The 23,227-nt window shown below is 44.3% G+C and overlaps 1 protein-coding gene across 1 annotated transcript; it reads left to right on the top strand.

Moving 5' to 3' along the window:
- Positions 1 to 2,424: 2,424 nt before the first annotated feature.
- Positions 2,425 to 22,901, top strand: LOC143809068 (speriolin-like). The gene is made up of 4 exons (XM_077292230.1): positions 2,425 to 2,543; positions 14,387 to 14,562; positions 21,851 to 21,996; positions 22,572 to 22,901. The coding sequence occupies exons 2-4, from the start codon at positions 14,454 to 14,456 to the stop codon at positions 22,899 to 22,901; spliced, it is 585 nt and encodes a 194-aa protein (XP_077148345.1). The 5' UTR covers positions 2,425 to 2,543; positions 14,387 to 14,453.
- Positions 22,902 to 23,227: the final 326 nt, after the last annotated feature.

The raw sequence follows: 23,227 nt of genomic DNA on the forward strand, positions 1-23,227 counted from the left end.
TGCATTTTGGCATCATCCATACTAAAAAAGGATAAGTCTGTGATATACAGGATGTATCGTTGCAGTCAGCACTTCTGTCGAATAAGGTCCACTAAAATAAACAGAATTTTTTTTATAGAACTTACAGTAGAATTGTAAAAGCTGAAAATTACAATGTTTAAGTTCCCTGACTTGTATACTGATTTTATTGTATTCCTGTGTTATTTTAGTACAGAATAACAAGATGGATTTTATCTCGTAAGTCTTAAGGCCCCGTCTCACTTAGCGACGCTAAAGCGATCCCGACAACGATACGACCTGTCAGGGATCGTTGCTGCGTCGCTATGTGGTCGCTGGTGAGATGTCAAACAGTGAGATCTTCCCAACGATTGCTGCTGCGATCTCACTGTTTGACATCTCACCAGCGACCTGTAGCGACCTGTACCACGATGTCACATGGGAGCTATTATGACGATTCAGTGTCTGAGTCGTCAACGAGGTCGTTGTTAAGGTGTCAAACACAGCGATGTGTGCTACCCAGCGGGACCTCAACGATCAAAAAAACGGCCCAGGCCATTCCGACACGACCAGCGATCTCACAGCAGGGGCCTGGTCGCTGCTACGTGTCACACATAGCGAGATCGCTACTGAGGTCGCTGTTGCGTCACAAAACTTGTGACTCAGCAGCGATCTCGCTAGCGATCTCGCTAAGTGAGACGGGGCCTTTACTCTGAGAAAAGCCTTTCTTTTAGGGGGACAGGTTTCAAGGCTGTTGCATTAAGTAATATAGTTTATAGCCTATGTCCACCCGATAAAATGTTTTAGTTTTTCTAAATGAAATAACTTTACTTGTTTTCTTTTTTCAATATCTTCAAATCTTATACACAGGTAACAGGCAAACAAACCTTATGCAGTCTGATTTGTCAGACATATTCTCAACCATTAGTCCCCTACTTAGGGTATGGCACAGATTAAAGAGTGCCATGACTAGATGATCAAACTACACAGAATTGTTTGTTGTTATACAGTATGTACATATGACTGTAGAAATAAAAATATAGAGCTATGTTTCTCCATAACTACAAACTTATTGGGGACATGCAAAAAACATTATAATGTAAAGCGTAGTTCCATTGCTTTATTGTTTGCTGTCCACCAATGTTCCCCAACCGTTCTTACCTTGAGAGCCATATTCAGTTCTGAGAGAGGTTCAAGAGCCTCATGCAGAACCCCCACCAAATAGTGTCATTCAACTCCTGTCTTTCCCACTATAGTAGTAGTCTTAGGTAAACTGAAGACCGCGCACACGGTGTAAATTTTTAGGTGATTTATTGAAGCCTACGCGTTTCAAGAGCTTTCCCACGATAGTGACACCAAGAGCACCCATGGCCTTTCCACAGAATTCACACAAAGGCAGTGTATTGATATCCAGAGGTTATTCTTGCATTAAAGGGAACCTGTCACCCCCAAAATCAAGGGTGAGCTAAGCCCACTGGCATCAGGGGCTTATCTACAGCATTCTGTAATGCTGTAGATAAGCCCCCGATGTATCCTAAAAGATGACAAAAAGAGGTTATATTATACTCACCTGGGCGGGCGGTCTGGTCCGGGGCCTCCCATCTTCATAGGATGACGTCCTCTTCTGGTCTTCATGCTGTGGCTCCGGCGCAGGTGTACTTTTTCTGCCCTGTTGAGGGCAGAGCAAAGTACTGCAGTGCGCAGACGCCGGGAAAGGTCAGAGAGGCCTGGCGCCTGCGCACTGCAGTACTTTGCTCTGCCCTCAACAGGGCAGACAAAGTACGCCTGCGCCGCAGCGTGAAGAACAGAAGAGGACGTCATCTGATGAAGATGGGAGGCCCCTGACTGGACCGCGACACCCATCAGACCGGACCAGGAGCGCCCCTGGGTGAGTATAATCTAACCTCTTTTTCTTATCTTTTTGGATACATTGGGTGCTTATCTACAGCATTCCAGAATGCTGTAGATAAGCCCCTGATGCCGGTGGGCAGGTTCCCTTTAAGCACTCTTACCACACTATCACATCCTGCTTCAAACACCACCTCTTCCTGGCAGTGTCATTCTATGTCCAGCTTAGCATTTATTTATCTCTCTGCCCCATAGGCCAGTATATGAACATTTGGATCTGTTGTTCAATGTTGGAGCTACTCACAAAAATCTCCATCTGGAAACCTGTTCTTCATAGCTGTTTGCTAGACCTGGTGCTAATGCACCACACCAAGCTGATAGACAGCTGCGAGTCACACATTATGGTCCCACAAGTCACATGTGGCTCCAGAGCCAGAGAAGTTGGGGATTCCTACTCTACACCATGACTCCTAGTGCCATAAAGGACTCACGTTATAATGTCTCTATTTACTTGTGCTGACTAGTCCTTGGATGATTCACATTGTGATGTCACATCATGTATCATGACGTACAAGGCCTACTTGGCACCGGAAGTCCCAGAACAGAGTAAAGATACCAGTAGAGTCAAAGGAGATGTTTTGTATGGTGCCACTAAAAGCTTCATGGAGGACCGAATGAAGGCTATGGCAATGGGACAGGTATGTGGCGAGGTATTTTTCTTTTCACCCTACATTTAATATGCTCTGGGGTATTGACAGACCTCAGAGAATAAGGAATATTCGATTCTCATTGGACAACTTCATAGCCAAATTCAAACATACTGGGTGTTCAGATGTGGGCAAGCTTATGTGATCAACAGAGCTAACTTTACCACAATGCCAGTCAACTTCAGGTAATGTTCTGTAACCACTTGCAGGACCCAGGATCATTACAGCGATCTCTCTTGAAGGCACAGTCCAGAACTGCTTTCTGTGTGTAGGTTTAGTCACCGAGACTTTCGTTGGATCTCAGGGTCACTCACTACTCTTTTTGGCAGACCCAATTTCAAATACAAAAATAGCCAGTGATACCTACCCCAATATCAGGCATTAATCACTGCCCATGTCTGTCTTTTCTAAATCTTCAAAAGGAAAATGATTTCATGTAACTTCTCTTTATAAGTAATATTTGTAACATAGGAAAAATGAGACGCTGGTTTCAGTCATTTCCATTATTCAATACCGGACAAACTGCCAAGTTCCACAATAAATCCATTTATAGCAAGATACAAAATTCATGATGCCAACAGGCTATCCCAATGCTAAAGTCTGTCTACTAAGCCTCACCGTGGACTCCAGGATCTGGCGCACAGCTTGCTCTGCTCAATCACTTACTTGGAGATGCATCAAGTGCACAGCAGGTATCTGGTGCACTGTAGTAAACTGCTTTTGGCAGAATACATCTGCTGTTTGCAGCATACATTATTTCCAATTTTCATCACTTAAAGTCTTAAAGATTGATAAAATATGTGGAAACTAATATAAGGCTCTAAAATGTAGGAGCGCAGGTCATAAATAAAATATGCATTGGAATGCACACTACGTAGGCTCAGGGTTATTATATGAAATTTGGGTTGAACTTAGCACTTGTTTGAAGTCTTGTCGATAAGTATATGGACACCCAGTCTTAAGAATCCCAACCCAATGTTTCCAAAATTGTGAACATTAATATGGATCTTGCCACCCTTTAACAACATTTGCGCTAGACTCTTTAAAGGGAATCTTTCAGTAGGATCAACCCTCCTACGCTATATGGGCATGAAGGTCATAGGATACCTTTATATCTGTTATGATTCCAGAGAAATCCACATTTTTCTTAATATGTAAAAAAGCTGCTAAGATCTTGTTAGAGTTGGCGGAACGCACCGAATATATTTATTAGATGGGATTGGTGCGTTCGCAACCCGGGATCCAGGAAAGAACCTGCTGCTAAGTAATTGGCGGCACTATATAGCGGTATGAACCAGCTCTGCTAGCTTCACAGAGCAGCCGAGAAAGCAAAGCTCTGTGCCCTGTTAGACTTTCACAGAGGCACAGGCTAACTACCCAAATGAGAGCAGTCAGTGGTCATGCATGCACACAAAACTCCTCGCCGGAGGTGCCAGCATTCTAGGGCTTATTTCAGCCAGGTCCCTGAACACATACAAACACATGACCATACTGGCGCAAAGCACATAACTTAGGAAGATACTAGCGCATGGCCGTGCGGCCATGCGAGCATTAAATAGCTGCAGCACGTACAGGACCTTCCTAGAAGGATGAATGAGAGGCTGCTACAGAGCCTGGGCACCTACAGGACCTTTCTAGAAGGACTAATAGATTTGGCTGCAGTACCTGAGCATGTGACCCTTGATCTCCACTGAGAGATCTTACCCTGGGCATGCTCAGTGTGTGCAAAGCAGGACTTAGTCCCAGAAAAGCCTGCTCGCCGCAGATCAGTGCAGGGTACAATAGCAGAGCCTGGAGAGGCAGCTGTAACCCTTTGCACAATATCAGTCTCAGTGAGACGCTGGGACCGAAGTCTCTGCTGAGCAGGCTCCACTGCGGCCGATGCAGAATGGGAGACCGCAGCAGACACGGATCGAGATTCCCCCTGTGCAGCAGAGGAAACTCAACTCCTAACATTACCCCTCCTCCTTGGGCCCCCCCTCCTTGAGCCTCGCTACGCTCAAAAGCTGCAATGAGCAGCGGAGCCTGAATGTGCTCCACAGGCTCCCAGGTTCTATCCTCTGGACTGTGACCCTTCCAGTCCACCAGATAAAATTTCTTGCCACGTACCACCTTGCACCCCACGATAGCATTCACCTCAAACTCATCTGTGGATGAACCCGATGTCCCGGCAGATGACACAGAAAAGCGGGACAAATGAACGGGCTTTAAGAGGGAAACGTGAAAAGTATCGGTGATACCAAGGCGTGGAGGAATAGCCAAACGGTAGACCACAGGGTTGACCTGTTCCAGAACCTTGAACGAGCCAATGTAGCGAGGCGCAAACTTAGTGGACTCAACTCGCAGCCTGATGTTACGGGCAGAGAGCCATACTAAGTCGCCAGGAGCAAAGGTCGGAGCGGGGCGCCGGTGTGTATCAGCCAAAACCCTCATTCTCTCCTTGGAGGCCCGGATGGCATCCTGTGTGCGGTCCCAGATGTCATGTGCCTCCACCGCCCAGTCTGCCACCCTAGAATCGGTGGATGACACGGGCATGGGCACAGGGACATGCGGATGCTGGCCGTAATTAAGGAGAAAAGGAGTCTGACCAGTGGAATCGGCTACAGCGTTGTTCAAGGCAAATTCCGCCCAAGGTAGCAAAGATGCCCAGTCATCCTGCCTAGCAGAGACAAAATGACGCAAGTATGTCACCAGAGTCTGGTTGGTTCTCTCTACCAAACCATTCGTCTCGGGATGATATGCAGAGGAGAGATTCAGCTCTATGCTGAGTAAACGGCAGAGCTCTCTCCAAAACCGAGACACAAACTGGGGACCCCGGTCGCTGACAATTTTATCAGGCATTCCATGTAAGCGGAAAATATGTTTTATGAACAACGCCGCCAAGGCCCATGCAGAAGGTAACCATGGAAGCGGCACCAAATGCACCATCTTAGAAAAATGATCGGTGACTACCCAGATAATGGTGCAGCTACGAGACTTGGGTAAGCCCACCACGAAGTCCATCCCGACCATCTCCCAGGGCCTGTCTGCCACGGGCATGAGATAAAGTAACCCAGCAGGCCGTTGCCGAGGAGACCGATTCTGGGCTCAGGAGACACATGCCCGAATATAGTCCCCGACGTCACGGGCCATATGCGGCCACCAGTACGTCCTCACCAAAAGCTCAGATGTCCTCTTGGTCCCAAAATGTCCACCCACTCTGGACGAGTGAGCCCAAGAGAGAACCTCCGGTCGCAAATTCGCTGGTACGAAAGTCTTGCCCGGGGGCACGGACTCTAGCGAAACCGGAGCCACAGTTCTCAGGCTCTCAGAAGGGACAATAAGCTGAGGCTCCTCCTCCTCCTCAGATGACACTACGGAGCGGGAGAGAGCGTTGGCACGAATGTTCTTCTCCCCAGAGAGAAAATGGAGAGTAAAATGGAACTGGGAGAAGAACAGGGACCATCTAGCCTGGCGAGAATTCAGCCGCTGGGCCGTCTGTATATATATGCCAAGTTCTTGTGGTCAGTGAACACTTGGAAGGGGAAGCAAGCTCCCTCCAAGAGGTGTCTCCACACTGAAAAAGTCAACTTCAGGGATAGCAACTCCCTGTCCCCGATGGAATAATTCCTCTCCGCTGGTGTGAAGGTCTTGGAGAAGAAGAAGCAAGGATGCTTCCGACCTTGAGCATCCTTTTGGAAAAGGACTGCTCCAGCACCAGCGGATGAGGCATCCACCTCCATGATAAATGGCTTATCTACATCGAGGCGATGTAGGATGGGAGCGCTAGCGAAGTGTGACTTAATCGAGAGAAAGGCCTTGGAGACCTCCTCTGACCACAACTTGGGATTTGCTCCCTTCTTGGTGAGGGCAACCAAGGGAGCTACCAAAGTTGAGAACTGTGGAATGAACTGGCGATAGTAATTAATGAACCCCATAAAGCGCTGCACCGCTTTAAGAGAATGGGGTTCCTGCCAGTCCATCACAGCCTGTAGCTTGGCAGGATCCATAGCCAAACCCTGGGCAGAGATGATATAACCAAGGAAAGGCAAGGACTCCTGCTCAAACACACACTTCTCCAACTTGGCGTAGAGCGAGTTTGCCAATAAGAGGTTGAAGACTTTGCGAACATCTCTCCGATGGGAGTCAATATCTGGAGAGTAGATGAGAATATCATCCAGATAGACTACGACCGAGGTGGTGAGCATATCCCGGAAAATGTCGTTCACAAAGTCTTGGAAAACGGCTGGGGCATTACCGAGCCCGAAGGGCATCACCAGGTATTCATAGTGCCCATAATAAACCAATAAGAAAAGAAGCACCAGGAGAACCAAATATAAAATATGGTAACAACTTTATTGAGTACAAGAATGTAGACATAAGAAAACACAGAAAAAACACAGGACAGATGACAGGGAACACACCATAAGGTGGCACCACAGGAACCGGCAGGCAAACCACAGTACAAGAGCATCACAATAAGCCTAAATCATGTGCACCCAAATAAGGTAAACATACATATATCCCAATGTGTTTGGACAAATGCCAATAATAAGGGGCACCGATAAGGAGTAGCTATATCCAAAAGAGGACATATAGAGATGCAAGAAAGTAAAAATAAAGAGGATAATACCTGCGGGACCGTGATGCCACCCACCCCACCCACCCACCCACCACCGTGATGCCACCCACCCCAACGCCGCGTTTCGGCCTCGTGCACGAGGCCGAAACGCGGCGTTGGGGTGGGTGGCATCACAGTCCCGCAGGTATTATCCTCTTTATTTTTACTTTCTTGCATCTCTATATGTCCTCTTTTGGATATAGCTCCTCCTTATCGGTGCCCCTTATTATTGGCATTTGTCCAAACACATTGGGATATATGTATGTTTACCTTATTTGGGTGCACATGATTTAGGCTTATTGTGATGCTCTTGTACTGTGGTTTGCCTGCCGGTTCCTGTGGTGCCACCTTATGGTGTGTTCCCTGTCATCTGTCCTGTGTTTTTTCTGTGTTTTCTTATGTCTACATTCTTGTACTCAATAAAGTTGTTACCATATTTTATATTTGGTTCTCCTGGTGCTTCTTTTCTTATTGGTTTATTATATTCAATTGGCACTGAACCCTATTAGATATACCCTGAAACCCCTTCCATTATCTCGGTGTGGTGTGTATATTTTGTTTTTGGATTTATATATTCATAGTGCCCATCCCTGGTGTTAAAAGCCGTCTTCCATACTTCCCCCTCACGGATACGAATCAGGTTATAGGCACCCCGCAGATCTAATTTTGTAAATACCCTTGCTCCCCGTAGCCTATCAAAAAGCTCAGATATCAGGGGTAATGGGTACTTGTTCTTAACGGTGATGGCGTTAAGACCCCTGTAGTCTATGCATGGACGTAAGTCTCCAGTCTTCTTCTGTACGAAGAAGAACCCAGCCCCTGCAGGTGACACTGACTTCCTAATGAATCCTCTTGCCAGATTCTCTTGGATGTACTGAGACATTGCCTCCATCTCCGGGAGAGATAACGGATAGATTTGACCCCGGGGAGGCTCAGCACCAGGCAAGAAGTCAATAGGGCAAGAATGGTTTGGTGGGTAATCTGTGAGGGTAGTGTTGACCCATTTACCACTCGAACGGTTACTGGTTTGGCGAGCATAACCAGGGGTATTGCGTGATGCTGGGCGAAAGCGGATGACATAAAATTACCCTCCGCCCCAGAGTCCACGCATAGCTCTACCATAAGAGTGGATGGGCCTAAGGTAATTGTCCCCTTGAAGGACAACTTTGAGGCAAATGTCGCCGTGTCTAGTGTACCTCCTCCAACTGCCACTAGACGCTGACGTTTCCCCGACCGCTGAGGACACTTGAAGGCAAGATGTCCTGACTGCCGGCAAACATGACAGACCTTATGTGCACGAGCGGACTGGGACTTGGATCCCGCTCGTGTCACCTCTATGGCCTCATGTGACTCGGACGCCTGGACTGGAGATTCCAGAGGTCTGGCGAAGGTGGGAGCCAGCCAAAACCTCTGCCTACACTGGGCTCGCTCCAACCTTCGCTCGTGAAAACGAAGGTCTATGCAAGTTGATACAGCTATGAGCTCCTCCAGTGTGGCGGGGATCTCTCTAGTAGCCAAAGCGTCCTTCACATGGTCAGCCAGCCCCCTCCAAAATATGGGAATGAGGGTTTTATCTGGCCATTCCAACTCAGACGCTAATGTCCGGAAGAGAACCGCAAAATGGCTGACCATGGTTGAACCCTAAGTCAAAGCCAGCAGTTGGAGCGCTGTATCATGGGTGACTTGAAGTCCTACAAAGACCTGTTTCAGAGTGTCCAGAAACCTAGGAACACTCCACACCACATGATCGTTGCGCTCTCACAGCGACGTAGCCCACTCCAACGCCCTGTCCGACAAGAGAGAGATTATGAATCCCACCTTTGCCCGCTCTGTGGGAAAACGTGCAGCCAGGAGCTCGAGGTGTATACCACACTGGCTCACGAAACCCCTACAGGACTTAAGGTACCGTCACATTTAGTGACGCTGCAGCGATCTAGACAACGATACCGATCGCTGCAGTGTCGCTGTTTCGTCGTTGTGTGGTCGCTGGAGAGCTGTCACACAGACAGCTCTCCAGCGACCAACGATGCCGGTCCCCAGGTAACCAGGGTAAACATCAGGTTACTAAGCGCAGGGCCGCGCTTAGTAACCCGATGTTTACCCTGGTTACCAGTGCTAATGTAAAAAAACCCAAACACTACATACATTCCGGTGTCTGTCCCCAGGCGCTGTGCTTTCCTGCACTGACTGTGAGCGCCGGCCGGAAAGCAGAGCGGTGACGTCACCGCTGTAATCTGCTTTACGGCTGGCCGGCGCTGACAGTGCAGGAAAGCACAGCGCCGGGGAACAGACACCGGAATGTAAGTATGTAGTGTTTGTTTTTTTTTACATTTACACTGGTAACCAGGGTAAACATCGGGTTACTAAGCGCAGCCCTGCGCTTAGTAACCCGATGTTTACCCTGGTTACCAGTGAAGACATCGCTGAATCGGCGTCACACACACCGATTCAGCGATGTCTGCGGGAGTCCAGTGACGAAATAAAGTTCTGGACTTTCTGCTCCGACCAACGATGGCACAGCAGGATCCTGATCGCTGCTGCGTGTCAAACTCAACGATATCGCTAGCCAGGACGCTGCAACGTCATGGATCGCTAGCGATATCGTTCAGTGTGAAGGTACCTTTACTGTCCCCAGAGTATCTCTCAAGCAATAGGAGGTGAGATAAGGTCGGAACAGAGGTGGCAGTGGGTAAAGCTGCTGCAGCCACGCTAGCAGCCGGAACAGCTATTGCGGTAACATCCACCGCCGAGGTTGCACGCTCAAGAGACGCCAACAGGCCCTCCAGCAGCTGGTTGTACCCCTGCAATCGCTGTTCATCAGCCATTACTTAGCCAGATCCTGGCGCTAGTATACTGTTAGGGTTGGCGGAACGCACCGAATATATTTATTAGATGGGATTGGTGCGTTCACAACCCGGGATCCACCGTGCAGGAAAGAACCTGCTGCTAAGTAATTGGCGGCACTATATGGCGGTATGAACCAGCTCTGTTAGCTTCACAGAGCGGCCAAGAAAGCAAAGCTCTGTGCCCTGTTAGACTTTCACAGAGGCACAGGCTAACTACCCAAATAAGAGCAGTCAGTGGTCATGCATGCACACAAAACTCCACGCCGGAGGTGCCAGCATTCTAGGGCTTATTTCAGCCAAGTTCCTGAATACACACAAACACAATCTCCTCGCCGGAGGTGCCAGCATTCTAGAGCTTATTTCAGCCGGGTCCCTGAACACATACAAACACATGACCATACTGGCGCAAAGCACATGACTTAGGAAGATACTAGTGCATGGCCATGCGGCCATGCGCGCCTTAAATAGCTGCAGCACGTACAGGACCTTCCTAGAAGGACGAATGAGAGGCTGCTACAGAGCCTGCGCACCTACAGGACCTTCCTAGAAGGACCAATAGATTTGGCTGCAGTACCTGAGCATGTGACCCTTGATCTCCACTGAGAGATCTTACCCTGGGCATGCTCAGTGTGTGCAAAGCAGGACTTAGTCCCAGAAAAGCCTGCTCGCCGCAGATCAGTGCAGGGTACAATAGCAGAGCCTGGAGAGGCAGCAGTAACCCTTTGCCCAATATCAGTCTCAGTGGGACGCTGGGACCGACGTCTCCGCTGAGCAGGCTCCACTGCGGCCAATGCAGAATGGGAGACCGCAGCAGACACGCATCGAGATTCCCCCTGTGCAGCAGAGGAAACTCGACTCCTAACAGATCTATGGGCCGGACATAGATCTCCCTGAGAATCTGCCACCAGAGCTTGTTTTAAATGAAAGGGAACTTTACCAGTGTGATATGTAATGCCTGACAGTCTGCTCCCCTGTTCTACATATCTCACACTGGTAATGTTCCCTTACATTTTAAATAATATCTGGAGGCAGATTCTCAGAGAGATCTGTGTCCTGCACATAGATCCTAACAGCTCATTTACATATTAAGGAAAATGTGTATTTCTTGGGAATAAAATATCAGGATAGGTTATTAAAGTCCAGGTTATTCAGTTTGGAAAAACAAAGGCTTAGGGTTGATCTTATTACAATGTACAAATATATGAGGGGACGGTACAGAGATCTGTATAATGATCTTTTTACACTTAGGCCTGCATCAGGGACAAGGGGGCATCCTCTACCTCTAGAGAAAACAAGGTTTAATCTTAATCACAGAAGCAGATTCTTTACTGTAAGGCTGTGTGCACACGTAGCAGATTTTTTGCGTTTTTTTCGCGTTTTTTCGCTATAAAAACGCTATAAAACCGCCTTAGGCGGAGTTCACACGTAGCAGAATTGCCGCGGAAATTTCCGCGGCAATTCTGCGCCTCCTGCCGCGGGTATATCGCATGCAGAATTTGCATGCATATACCCGCAGAAAACTAGCGTTTTGCAAGCATAATTAGCTTGCAGAGTGCTAGCGTTTTCCAAGCGATCTGTAGCATCGCTTGGAAAACTGTTTGACAGGTTGGTCACACTTGTCAAAGATAGTGTTTGACAAGTGTGACCAACTTTTTACTATAGATGCTGCCTGTACAGCATCTATAGTAAAAGATAGAATGTTAAAAATAATAAAAAAAATAAAAAAAAAGGTTATACTCACCTCAGCGGCTTCCGTTCCTAATGCTGTGTGTTCAGGACCTTCCATTGACGTAGCGGTCACGTGACCCGCGGTCATGTGACCGCGACGTCATCACAGGTCCTTCACACACACCTCGGAAGCCTCTGAGAAGGTCGGGCCGCCAGAAGGTGAGTATATCGCTATTTTTTATTTTAATTCTTTTTTTTTTACCACTTATATGGTGCCCAGTCCGTGGAGGAGAGTCTCCTCTCCTCCACCCTGGGTACCAACCGCACTTGATCTGCTTACTTCCCACATGGTGTGCACAGCCCCGTGCGGGAAGTAAGCAGATCAATGCATTCCTATGTGTGCAGAATCGCCGCGATTCCGCAATTTTAATGAACATGCTGCGTTTTTTTCTGGATTGCGATTCCGCTCAGGAAAAAGATGCAGCATGTGCACAAAAAATGCGGATTGCAATCTGTTACATAGGATGCTTAATGTTAGCGTTTTTTTCGCGGTTTTATAGCGTTTTTATAGCGAAGAACAGCGAAAAAAACTCAAAAAATCTGCTACGTGTGCACACAGCCTAAGAGGAGTGAGACTATGAAACTCTCTGCCACATGATGTTGTAATAGTTCATCCATTAATAACATTCATGATGGGTCTGAATGCCTTGGAATTGAGACCTTAGAGTTCCATATTTGGTGTGCTCCACCTTCTGTACATATAGTGTTTCAACTTGCATCCATTCCTGCTGGCTTCCACTTCATCCCCCTGAAACCCCAGAGATTCCTGTGTGTGCCAAGTTCCCATGTGTCTTCATTCTTGCTGTATAAATGCCTGGGGTCCATGTGTCTGAGGCTTAGAGGATTCGCCTCACCAGCCTAACAACATTATAGATCTTTCGATGACCTACATGCCCACATAGCTAGCATAGGAGGGTTGATCTTCAGTGGTGTAACTAGAGTATGATAGGCCCCGATGCAAAATTTGGACCTGACTCCCCCCCAGCATGTTGATTGGATGTATGGGCCCCCAAAACACAACTTAATATTTGGTACAGAAACCTTTGTTTGCAATTACAAAGGTCAGTCGTTTCCTGTATTTCTTGACCAAGTTGCACACACTGCAGCGGGGTTTTTCACCCACTCCTCCATATAGATCTTCTCCAGATGTTTCAGGTTTCGGGGCTATAGCTGGACAACATTGAATTTCAGCTCCCTCCAAAGATTTTCTATTGAGTTCAGGTCTGGAGACTGGCTAAACCACTCCAGGACCTTGAAATGCTTCTTGGAGCCACTCCTTATTTGTCCTGGCCTTTTGTTTCGGATCAATTTCATGCTGGAAGATTCAGCCACAACCCATCTTCAATGCTCTTACTGAGGGAAGGAGGTTATTGGCCAAAATCTCGTGATACATGACCTCATCCATCCTCCCTTCAATACAAGGCAGCCATGATGTCCCCTTTGCAGAAAAGCACCCCCAAAGGTGCTTCATGTTTCCCCCACCATGCTTCATGGTTGGGATGGTGTTTTTGGGGTTGTACTCATCCTTCTTCTTCCTCCAAACATGTCGAGAGGAGTTGATACCAAAAAGTTCTATTTTGGTCTCACCTGACCACATGACCTTCTTCCATGCCTCCTCTGGATCATCCAGATGGTCACTGGCAAACTTCAAACAGGCCTGGACATGAGCTGGCGTGAGCAGGGGGACCTTGCCTGTCGTGTAGGATTTTAATCTATGATGGCGTAGTGTGTTACTAATGGTAATGTTTGAGACTGTGGATCCAGCTCTCTTCAGGTCATTGACCAAGTCCTCTTTTGTAGTTCTAGGTTGATTCTTGACCTTTCACAGAATCATCCTTATCCTACAATGCGAGATCTTGCATGTAGCCCCAGACCAAGGAAGATTGACAGTTTGACGATTGAAGTTTATTCCATTTTCTATTAATTTTACCAACAGTTGTTGCCTTCTCACCAAGCTGCTTGCCTATTTTCCTGTAGCCCATCCCAGTCTTGTGCAGGTTTACAATTTTGTCCCTGGTGTCCCAGGACAGCTTTTTCATCATGGCCATGGTGGGGACTGGGGAGGATGGAGTGTGATTGAGTCTGTGGACAGGTGTCTTTTATATAGGTAACGAGTTCAAACAGTTGCAATTAATACAGGTAATGAGTGCAGAGTAGGATGACTTTTTAAAGAAAAACTAACAGGTCTGTGAGAGACAGAAGTTTTGCTGGTTGGTTGGTGATCAAATACTTATTTCATGCAATAAATTGCAATTTAATAATTTAAAAATCATACAAAGTGATTTTCTGTTTTTTAAATTTTAGATTCTGTCTCTCACAGTTGAAGTGTACCTACGATAAAAATTACAGACCTCTCCATTCTTTGTAGGTGGGAAAGCTTTAGCAGTGTATCAAATATTTATTTTCATTACCGTATGTATATCTATATGTACTCCATCCTGGTATGTATGCTCTCCATCCTGGTTTATACTGTATATCCCCCATCCTGGCATATATATCTGTCGTCCTGGACCCCATCCTGGTATATAGGTCCTTTATCCTGGGTCCCATCCATGTATATATGGTCCTGATCCTGATACATATGGCCACCATTCTGCTGCTGTTCTTTAATGCACAAAAAAAGTATAAATGACTATGCTAACCTTCCCTTCGCTTCCCAGTCATTCTTTTCTGAAGCTGGCAGCTGACTTCATCGTGCAAGCAACGGAAGTGCATCACATCACTGTCATGCACCCCAAGTCACGTGCACACCTTCATCAGCTGCTGGACTCTGATTGGTTGGTAGTCTGTATTGCCTCTCAAATCCGGCGGGTCTCTGCGCTGCAACGCACTTCAGGTAAATGTGCGTCAGAGGACACACATCCAGTCGGTAGACCCCTCACCTGCACGGGTTCAGTCATGGTCAAGACCTCTGCTACTGCGATCATTACACCCCTATTGATCCTATTAACTGATGCCCTTTAACCTGGGTACCGAGATTTCAGCCATTTAAACCAATAAATTTACAAAGACAAGCACTAAAGCTCATGGTATGGCATGGCCATTTTTTCCATATAACTATAAATGGTCTTCATTGTCCTGCTTCACATTTTCAGGGAGTGGTTCAAAAAATATATAACTCTCATGAAAGATGCCATGAACGTACATGGACTATGATATTAGACAGATGTGGTTCTCTCAAAGTTGATGGCTGATTTCTGTAAGATATAAGAAAAATACAAAATCAGAAAATCTTTAATGGAGTGGTCATCTCCAAGAGGTGGTCTTTCTAAGAGGTTTTACTTTATGACAAGTTCCAGCACATTGGTGGAGAGTTCTGCAGATGTTGCTGGACCATTGCGAAAATGTATCTTTTTTTAGCCTGGAACCTGGTTAAGCTGCCCAGTAGACTAATATTAATGAAAATTGACAAATTCAACCATGTGTGACATCTGTGCCTGTCCTCTCTACTCCTGCTTTGCTCATCAGTTGACCCAGTGTGGCTATTCAGTAGAGCTGTTTTACTTCCAGGATTAGTGACTCTCTGGCCACCTCAGAAGCTATGCGGTTAAAATATATTAGGTTGTGTTTCTTTTTGATGTCAGCACTGGGTGGGACTGGTCACTATTTAACCCACTGTGAATCAATTCCCACTTTCAGTCAATATTTCCGCTGTCCTTGTATATACCTCCGTGCTGTGCTCCTGTGTTTTTTCCTCATTTTCCCAATCTTCGACCTTGGCTTAACATCTGACTTGCTACTTCCTTTTTATCCCTGACGTTACTTTTTGGCTTTGATCCTTCTTGGTGACCCTTCCTGCCTCTGGTTGGCTACTCCAGATGACAGCCCTTCCGTGGAAACAATCAGTAGATCCGTTGTAAGACCATATCCCTGTACAAGAGTTAAATGGTAAAAATCAAGATTCCTCTGGAATTTGCCAAACGGAGTGGCTTGTGCCATGTCTGTCTGAGGTAGCCCTTTTTGAGCCTGTGGACTTTGACAGTCGTGACACCATGATGAACATTTGTCAGGTGGAATTTAGCAAAGAATCATTTTCGTTGACCAAAACATTGTTTCCTTGAAAGAATATTACCAAAATGATTGTGTGTTTGTCGCCCAGTATCATTGAACATGTATGACCAGTTTGAACAACCATAGTGCCATAGTGGCCAAAATGGACTATGAAGAACTGTAGTGGTCAATAAGGACTCTAATGTGTATGGCTTTGTCCGCATAATGATTATTCACTACGCCATTTTTCTTTCAATGGCTGTTCAACCATCAACTCATTTCTACTGAACGTGTATGGTCACCTTCAGACTAACTTTTCCCATGCCCCTTAATCTAAGTGATTGGAGGTAGTTGATAAGAGCAAATAAAGGGAGAAGAAATCGTAATGCAAAGGTGGAAAACTCCAATGAACAGTAATTACTATAATAGTTAACTAAACAATTTATGCACCTACTAATTAGTTTTTCAAAATGTAAACATCTCTTTGTACATATGTTTACAGAAGATTCCCACTGCTACTGCTGTATATTATCAGATATGGCCTTTTGTCTTTAAAAGATCCATATGGTATTTGTGTCTTCATTGTTAGCTTCTAAATAACATTTCTCATCCATTTTCAATGTAAATATTGTTTTTAGAGGAGATGTAGTCCGTAGTATTCCATGTATTTGCTGAGTGATGTCTGTCCTGTGTTTATTCAGCGTTACATTATTGCCTCTGTTCCGCAACAGTTCCCATTTATTCAGTGTTCTCCATAAAAAGGCCGAGACAGGGAAATCCAAACAGTCCAGACAGATGATTCTGAAGGGCCAGGCTGAGCTGTCACTCTTGCCTCTTGCCTGGCTTTCTTCTCAATGCTGTTTGTTATGGCTGAGGGTAGAAAGAAGGCAGACAAAGGATTTACAAACACTCCCTCCCAAGTGAAAAATGAATTCTAACAAGTCATTAACCACAACCCAGCCTTTGCTTCATAAATGGCTTCTGTCTTGTGTGGTCACTTTAATCCATACATCCAGATGCTTCAAAGATGATTAAAATCTTACTACGAGAAGATACAAAAGACCAATAACAGTAAATATGAGCAAGTTGTGCATAGGATCAACAATCAACAAGGCTGCGAATACTTAGGTGGACTTATTGGAAATTAGAAAATGGAGTTAGATGTGGGAACCATACAAGTAGATCTACAGGTTATGGATGGGCTGAAATCTCCCGATATAGATGCACTTGGTGTTGGTGATCTCTCAAGCTTTCCTTATCATTTTGGCTAAAACAAACAAGAATTAGTTTAAAAGGGGAGAATGAGGGGTCATTTTTGAGTACAATGAGCCTATTTGAGACACTAAAATTCAGTTATAATGCTAGACTCTGCAACTCACCTGTCCCATCTCCTTGGTTCCTTCTTCTTTGTCCAGCTCCCTCTTTACTAGTACACGTCTGCTTACTCTGGTTACTCAGCAAACACCTTAGACATCATTACTCAGGGCCACCCATGCTTGATTATTCAGGTAGCATAGTTTTCAGATACCACATTTCTTATAGGAGTTTGCCTCATCATCCACTTTACTCAGCTCGAGGTAAGGTAATCATCTTCTCAGCAAACTCCTGACTGTTATCCAGCATTCTGAAAATAGCTCCTAGCTCATTCCTGTGAATCTTTGCGTTATCGCACTCTCTGCGGCAACATCGATCCTTATAATGATGTCATCTCTACTAATACTAGTGCTGTTCAAACCTTTTTCTATGACAATTCGTCTCGTATTTTCATATCTTGCCATACTCCCAGCTCTCCTGTTCCTGTGAGTAACCACTTTTCAGCTCTAAGTTATGTGATTGCTTATACATCTATTATTCTGCTGTGAAGTCACATCTTTTCAATCAAGTCACAAGATTGCCTATAGATTTACTGTTTTCATGTATAATTGCAAACCTGGCTCTGCTTCAACTGGTGCTTCCAGCTCTTCTTGTCTGTCTGCCATCCTACATACCCCGTTGTCCAAGTCTTTGCTGATATGCATGTTTTCTGGCAAGACCCAGTCTTGTGCATTATTGTCTCTGGTGATTGCTACTCGCCGTAACCTGTAGCGTAGAGAATTCACTTTACCAGGAGAGGACCAAACAGATTTTTGGGGCAAATAAAGACAACACAATTTCAAGCAAAATTGACTTTAAAAAATCCTTTCGTGATGAATTACCCCTTAATTTTCAAATACTTTATTTGAAAACCAAACTGAGGTTTAGGAATTGAGTCTTGGGGTGAGGGATTCACATTTTGACCCACTGTACATGCTACTGGATTCCTACAGGTCTTACCAGCACATTTTATGTATATTAGTCTCACCCTACTTGGTGAACGTGAAAAGTCAGGTGCACTCCTAATAGTACACACAGAGGATAAGAGTATTGGTACCTGCCTTGCAGTAGTCCAGAAACAGTTGTGACTCTTGGAGCCTCTGACCCACTCCCATTACTTGTTTTGCACTCAGCTAACATCACAGCAAACATCAATTTGCATTTGTAGAGCTTAGTAAGTGTTCATCCCACAGTACATTTCATGTTGCAGAAGAGACCTGCTAAGAGTTTTAGGGTAGGTGCACACGTTCAGGATTTTTTGCGTTTTTTTCGCTATAAAAACGCGATAAAAACGCTTACATATGCCTCCCATTATTTTCAGTGTATTCCGTATATCTTGTGCAAATGTTGCATTTTTTTCCGTGAAAAAATCGCATCACAGAAAAAAAAGCCACATGTTCATTAATTTGCGGATTTGCGGGGATTCCGCACACATAGGAATGCATTGAAAAGGCCTCCATGCACATCAGACTAAAGTCAACCATACCTGCCGGTATTCTCGAGATCGGCTGACAGTCTGATGAATATGCGGACTTCCCAAGTCTCTGACAGATGATGTCTAGGGAGATAATGATGGAGTAGTTTTTGTTATTCAGGAGATAGCTACTACCAGAGCGCTTTGTCAATGGATTTCACCACTCTGCTCTTTGAAAACACATTAAAATTTTGCGAAGCTTAAACTTCATATATTTTGGGTAGTTGGGAGCGTTCAGTCATCAACTATAGCATGTGTATTGCCAGCTTAGTCCAAAAGGGACGTAGGGTCAACAAACAAGCACGGAACTAAAAAAATTACTATATCTAATGCACTCCTTACAGTTACAGTTACTCATACAGAAGTGGGGATGGTGGAAGAAGGTTGATATGACAATGTGTCTCCAATAGATCAAACATGGTGAATTCCATTTTTTGTTCACCCTGTATTTAGTTCCCTCGAGGCACGACTCTCTCCCTTTCTGCTGTTCTTCTTCGTGCCATTTGTGCCTTCCACACGCTATACTACTTTCTGCTCACTCCCCCCATCTTCTTATGCCCATCACCTTGGCTGCAGTATATGATGCTTAAAAGGGCTCCTAATCAGCCCTTGCTTCTTGTCTTCACTGATTGCTTCATACAAAGCCTAAAAGGATGCTCTGAAAGCAAATCTTTCCTAATTTGCAGTGACAAGACCATAAATCTGACACCAATGAGCATATTAAATGGTTGCTTCAACAAACTTTGCATAAATCAGTAATACCAAATAAACATTGTGATATATCTTATGAAAGAAATCAGCTTCTTTGTCCAATTATGAGACACTTCTTCCCCTTCCTCCTGCCTCCTGAACTTCTTTTAGAACATCATCAATGAAATGCAGCTCAAACTAATCATGATTAGTGATGAGCGAATATACTCGTTACTCGAGATTTCCCAAGCACGCTCGGATGTCCTCCGAGTATTTTTTAGTGCTCGGAGATTTAGTTTTCATTGCCTCAGCTGAATGATTTACATCTCCTAGCCAGCATATGTACATGTGGGGGTTGCCTGGTTGCTAGGGAATCCCCACATGTAATCAAGCTGGCTAGTAGCTGTAAATCATCCAGCTGCGGCAAAAAAACAAAATCTCCGAGCACTAAAAAATACTCGGAGGACACCCGAGCCTGCTCGGGAAATCTCGAGTAACGAGTATATTCGCTCATCACTAATCATGATAAAGTGATATGGACTCTTCTAAGCAGCTGCATAGCACTCTGAAAATGAAAATGGTGGTGGCCCACAAAGCAGTAGAAGACTATAAGGAAATAGCAAAGCATTTTCAAGTTTCCCATTCTTCAGTTTGAAATGTAATTAAGAAATTACAATAACCCAGAACAGTGGAGATCAAGATAAGATCTGGAAGACAAAGCAACATTTCAGTGAGTGCTGCTCGTAGGATTGCTAGAGCGGCAAATCAGAAGACCCGCTTGACTGCAAAGGACCTTTAGATAGATTAAGCAGACTCTAGAGATGTGGTAAATTTTTCTGCTGTTCAGAGACACCTGCACAAATATGACCTTCATGGAACAGTCATCAGAAGAAAGCCTCTCCTCCATCCTCACCATAAAATGCAGAATCAGAAGTATGGAAAAGAACATCTAAACAAGTCTAATGCATCTTGGAAGCTGGTACTGTGATGATCTAAAGTATGTGTCGAGAAAAAAGGACACAGAATTTCAGGAAAAGAACATCTCTCCAACCATTAAGCATGGGGGTGGATCAATCATGCTTTGGGGTTGTGTTGTAGCCAATGGCGCCGGGAACATTTCCCGGGTAGAGGGGAGAATGGATTCAATGAAATTTCAACAAACTTTCAATGCAAGCATAACACCATCTGTAAAAAAAAAGCTGAAATTGAAAATAGGATGGCTTCTATAAATTGACAATGATCTTAAAACACATCAAAATCTTCAAAAGGTGCAAGCTGAAGGTTTTACAATGGCCCTCACAGTCCCCTGATATGAACATCATAGAAAATCTGTGGCTAGACCTCAAAATAGCAATGCATACAAGATGACCCTGGAATCTCACAAAACTGGAAAAATCTCTCAAACAAGAATTGAAAGACTCTTGGCTGGTTGCAAAAAGCATTTACAAGCTGTGATACTTTCAAAATGGGGTGCTACTAAGTAGTAACCATGAAGGGTGCCCAAGCATTTACCTGCCACTCTGAGTCTTTTTAGTTAGTGCAAATTTTTACTGTCTTTCCAAGGGGCAATGACTCACATGATAAGCTACACCTGCTTGGAAAGACCATAAAAATTTGCAGCAAATAAAAATGCTCATAGTTCTGAAACCATAGGGTGGATTTAAAGGTTAAAAAAGCAAGGTCAATAAAAATAAGAGTAAAAACTGTCTCTTTTTGACTGTACACACAGCAATACAGATCAGTACTACTGTATAATTTCCTCCATGCTTCTGCTGTTTCTCAGTGTTCTACAGAGAACGAAGAGCAGTTGTCCAGACGTGATGTTATTCTTCATATACAAGTGCTTCTCACAAAATTAGAATGTCATCAAAAAGTTAATTCATTTCAGTTCTTCAATACAAAAAGTTAAGCTCATATTATATAGAGTCATTACACACAGAGTGATCTATTTCATGTGTTTATTTCTGCTAATGTTGATGATTATGGCTTACAGCCAATGACAACCCATAAGTCATTTTCTCAGTAAATTAGAATACTTAATCATACCAGTTTCACTTTTTGCATTGAAGAACTGAAATACATTAACTTTTTGATGACATCCTAATTTAGTGAAAAGCACCTTTATGTAGCAAGAGAGGACAGTATGCAATAAAGAACAGGGCGCTATAAATAACAAAAAGAAAATCAAATATGTAGGGAATTGTGCTGTCCATAACAACAGAGTGTTGGTATATCACGTAAAATCCCAATAAAATGCATTTACGTTTGTGGGTGTAATGTGAAAAAAATGTGGAAAAATGGCACAAACCATGACTTTTACAGGCCAACAAAATGAAGACCACAAGGGTAAGACTGAATTTAAGACTGGGTAAGGGTAAGATTGGGATTACACATATGGATTTCCCCTAAATCAAAAATTACAATGCAATATTTGACATTTCCTAGAAGAATTGGTGTAATCTCACATTGACAGGAAGGTACATATTCATTGCGGGTGCCCCTGTATACTGTCAGTACACATCCCTGGTAAAATTACATTATGGATTGGCTCATAAAATCAACCTGTGACCTGCAATAAATCAATAAGCTTTAAAGTGATTTTACTAATTAATTTTAGAAAACCCAGAAAAAGTTAAGAAGTTTCGGCACATTGTTGGAGAGATGGCCTCACAGCTAGACTGTCGGATTCTATCTAGCATCTTCCGGGAGCAAGAACGACTTTACGGATACCGAGTGGCTAATATAGAGAAGAAGATTTTACAGGTGGACAAAACTAAATTACCTTTAAATACGAATTTATTTTAATAAAAAGAGACGTTTGTCAATGTGTGAGTTCCACACAGCTTAGATATCAATATAATACTAGTTCTTACAAAACAATGGCTTCTGCTAATGGAATTGAAGGGTATTGTCCAGGGAATAAGTAATAATTAATATACCTACTCTTTAATTCCCCCACAATCCCAGCCCAAGTTCTCAGAAGATCCCTGCTTGTCTCTGACATGCCATAAACGTGTTTGCTGCTGGAAATCGGTGATCTCTGTGGCTATGCCTATATGTGAGACAGTTGGTCTTGTGCACATGTACAGCACATAATTCACTGCAAGACATGTCAGCAGACCAGCGAGACCACCAAAGTGGGGGTGCAGGAATGGCTAGATAATTAATAGGAGTTGAAGTTATTTTTTTATTTTTCAACATTGATTGCTCATGGTAATTTTGGATTTTTTTAAGCCCTAGAAAAGGGAGAAAAAAATGCAAATGAATGAAAAAGGGGAAATAAAAAATTCTAAAAGGCTATGCTAAATGTATATTGACTGTTGATTTCATGATTTCAGGTGACCACATGTCCACTAACCGGCAAAGTGGATGAGAATTTAAGATCCGAGCTGTATATGCGCTACCATGATACAATGAGTCAGCTCAAGAAGTTGGGCTATAACCCCACAGAGCATCACCACCTTACAGAGTACCTAACTACCACTTATGGGATCATGAAGGACAAACATCTCGGAATTGATAACATTTCCTCCTTTAATGACCCAGAATACCTGAGCAAGATGGTAATGGAGTGTATGCCAAGTGATAAGGCGAAGGACAGCCTAATATCAACTTTCTGGGATATTTTGCCAAAGAGGATGGAAAGCCCCAGCTCATTTAGTAATTAAGGAGTTGACTTTCACGTGCAAGACCCAATCCAAATAAATGTTGCCGACGCCATCTGAAAACTTAGTCTCATTGATTGGGTTCTTTCTTTCTACTGATTTATATTTGTTATCATTTTGGCTATGCCATCAAGAAATCTAATCCTTCCTTACAGGTTGACCGTACAACAGAAAGTTGTAGATCTTGTAACAGTGATTACGCTTTAATAACATAACATTGGAGAACCTTTTCATTAATATTATTTTGAATAACATTTTATTTCATAGACTTTGTGCAGATCTCACATCACACAAGCTTTTTCTGTCATGAGAAGCCGGGGCAAAGTATA

This window comes from Ranitomeya variabilis, chromosome 2 (genome assembly GCF_051348905.1).
Source record: "Ranitomeya variabilis isolate aRanVar5 chromosome 2, aRanVar5.hap1, whole genome shotgun sequence".
NCBI lineage: Eukaryota > Metazoa > Chordata > Amphibia > Anura > Dendrobatidae > Ranitomeya > Ranitomeya variabilis.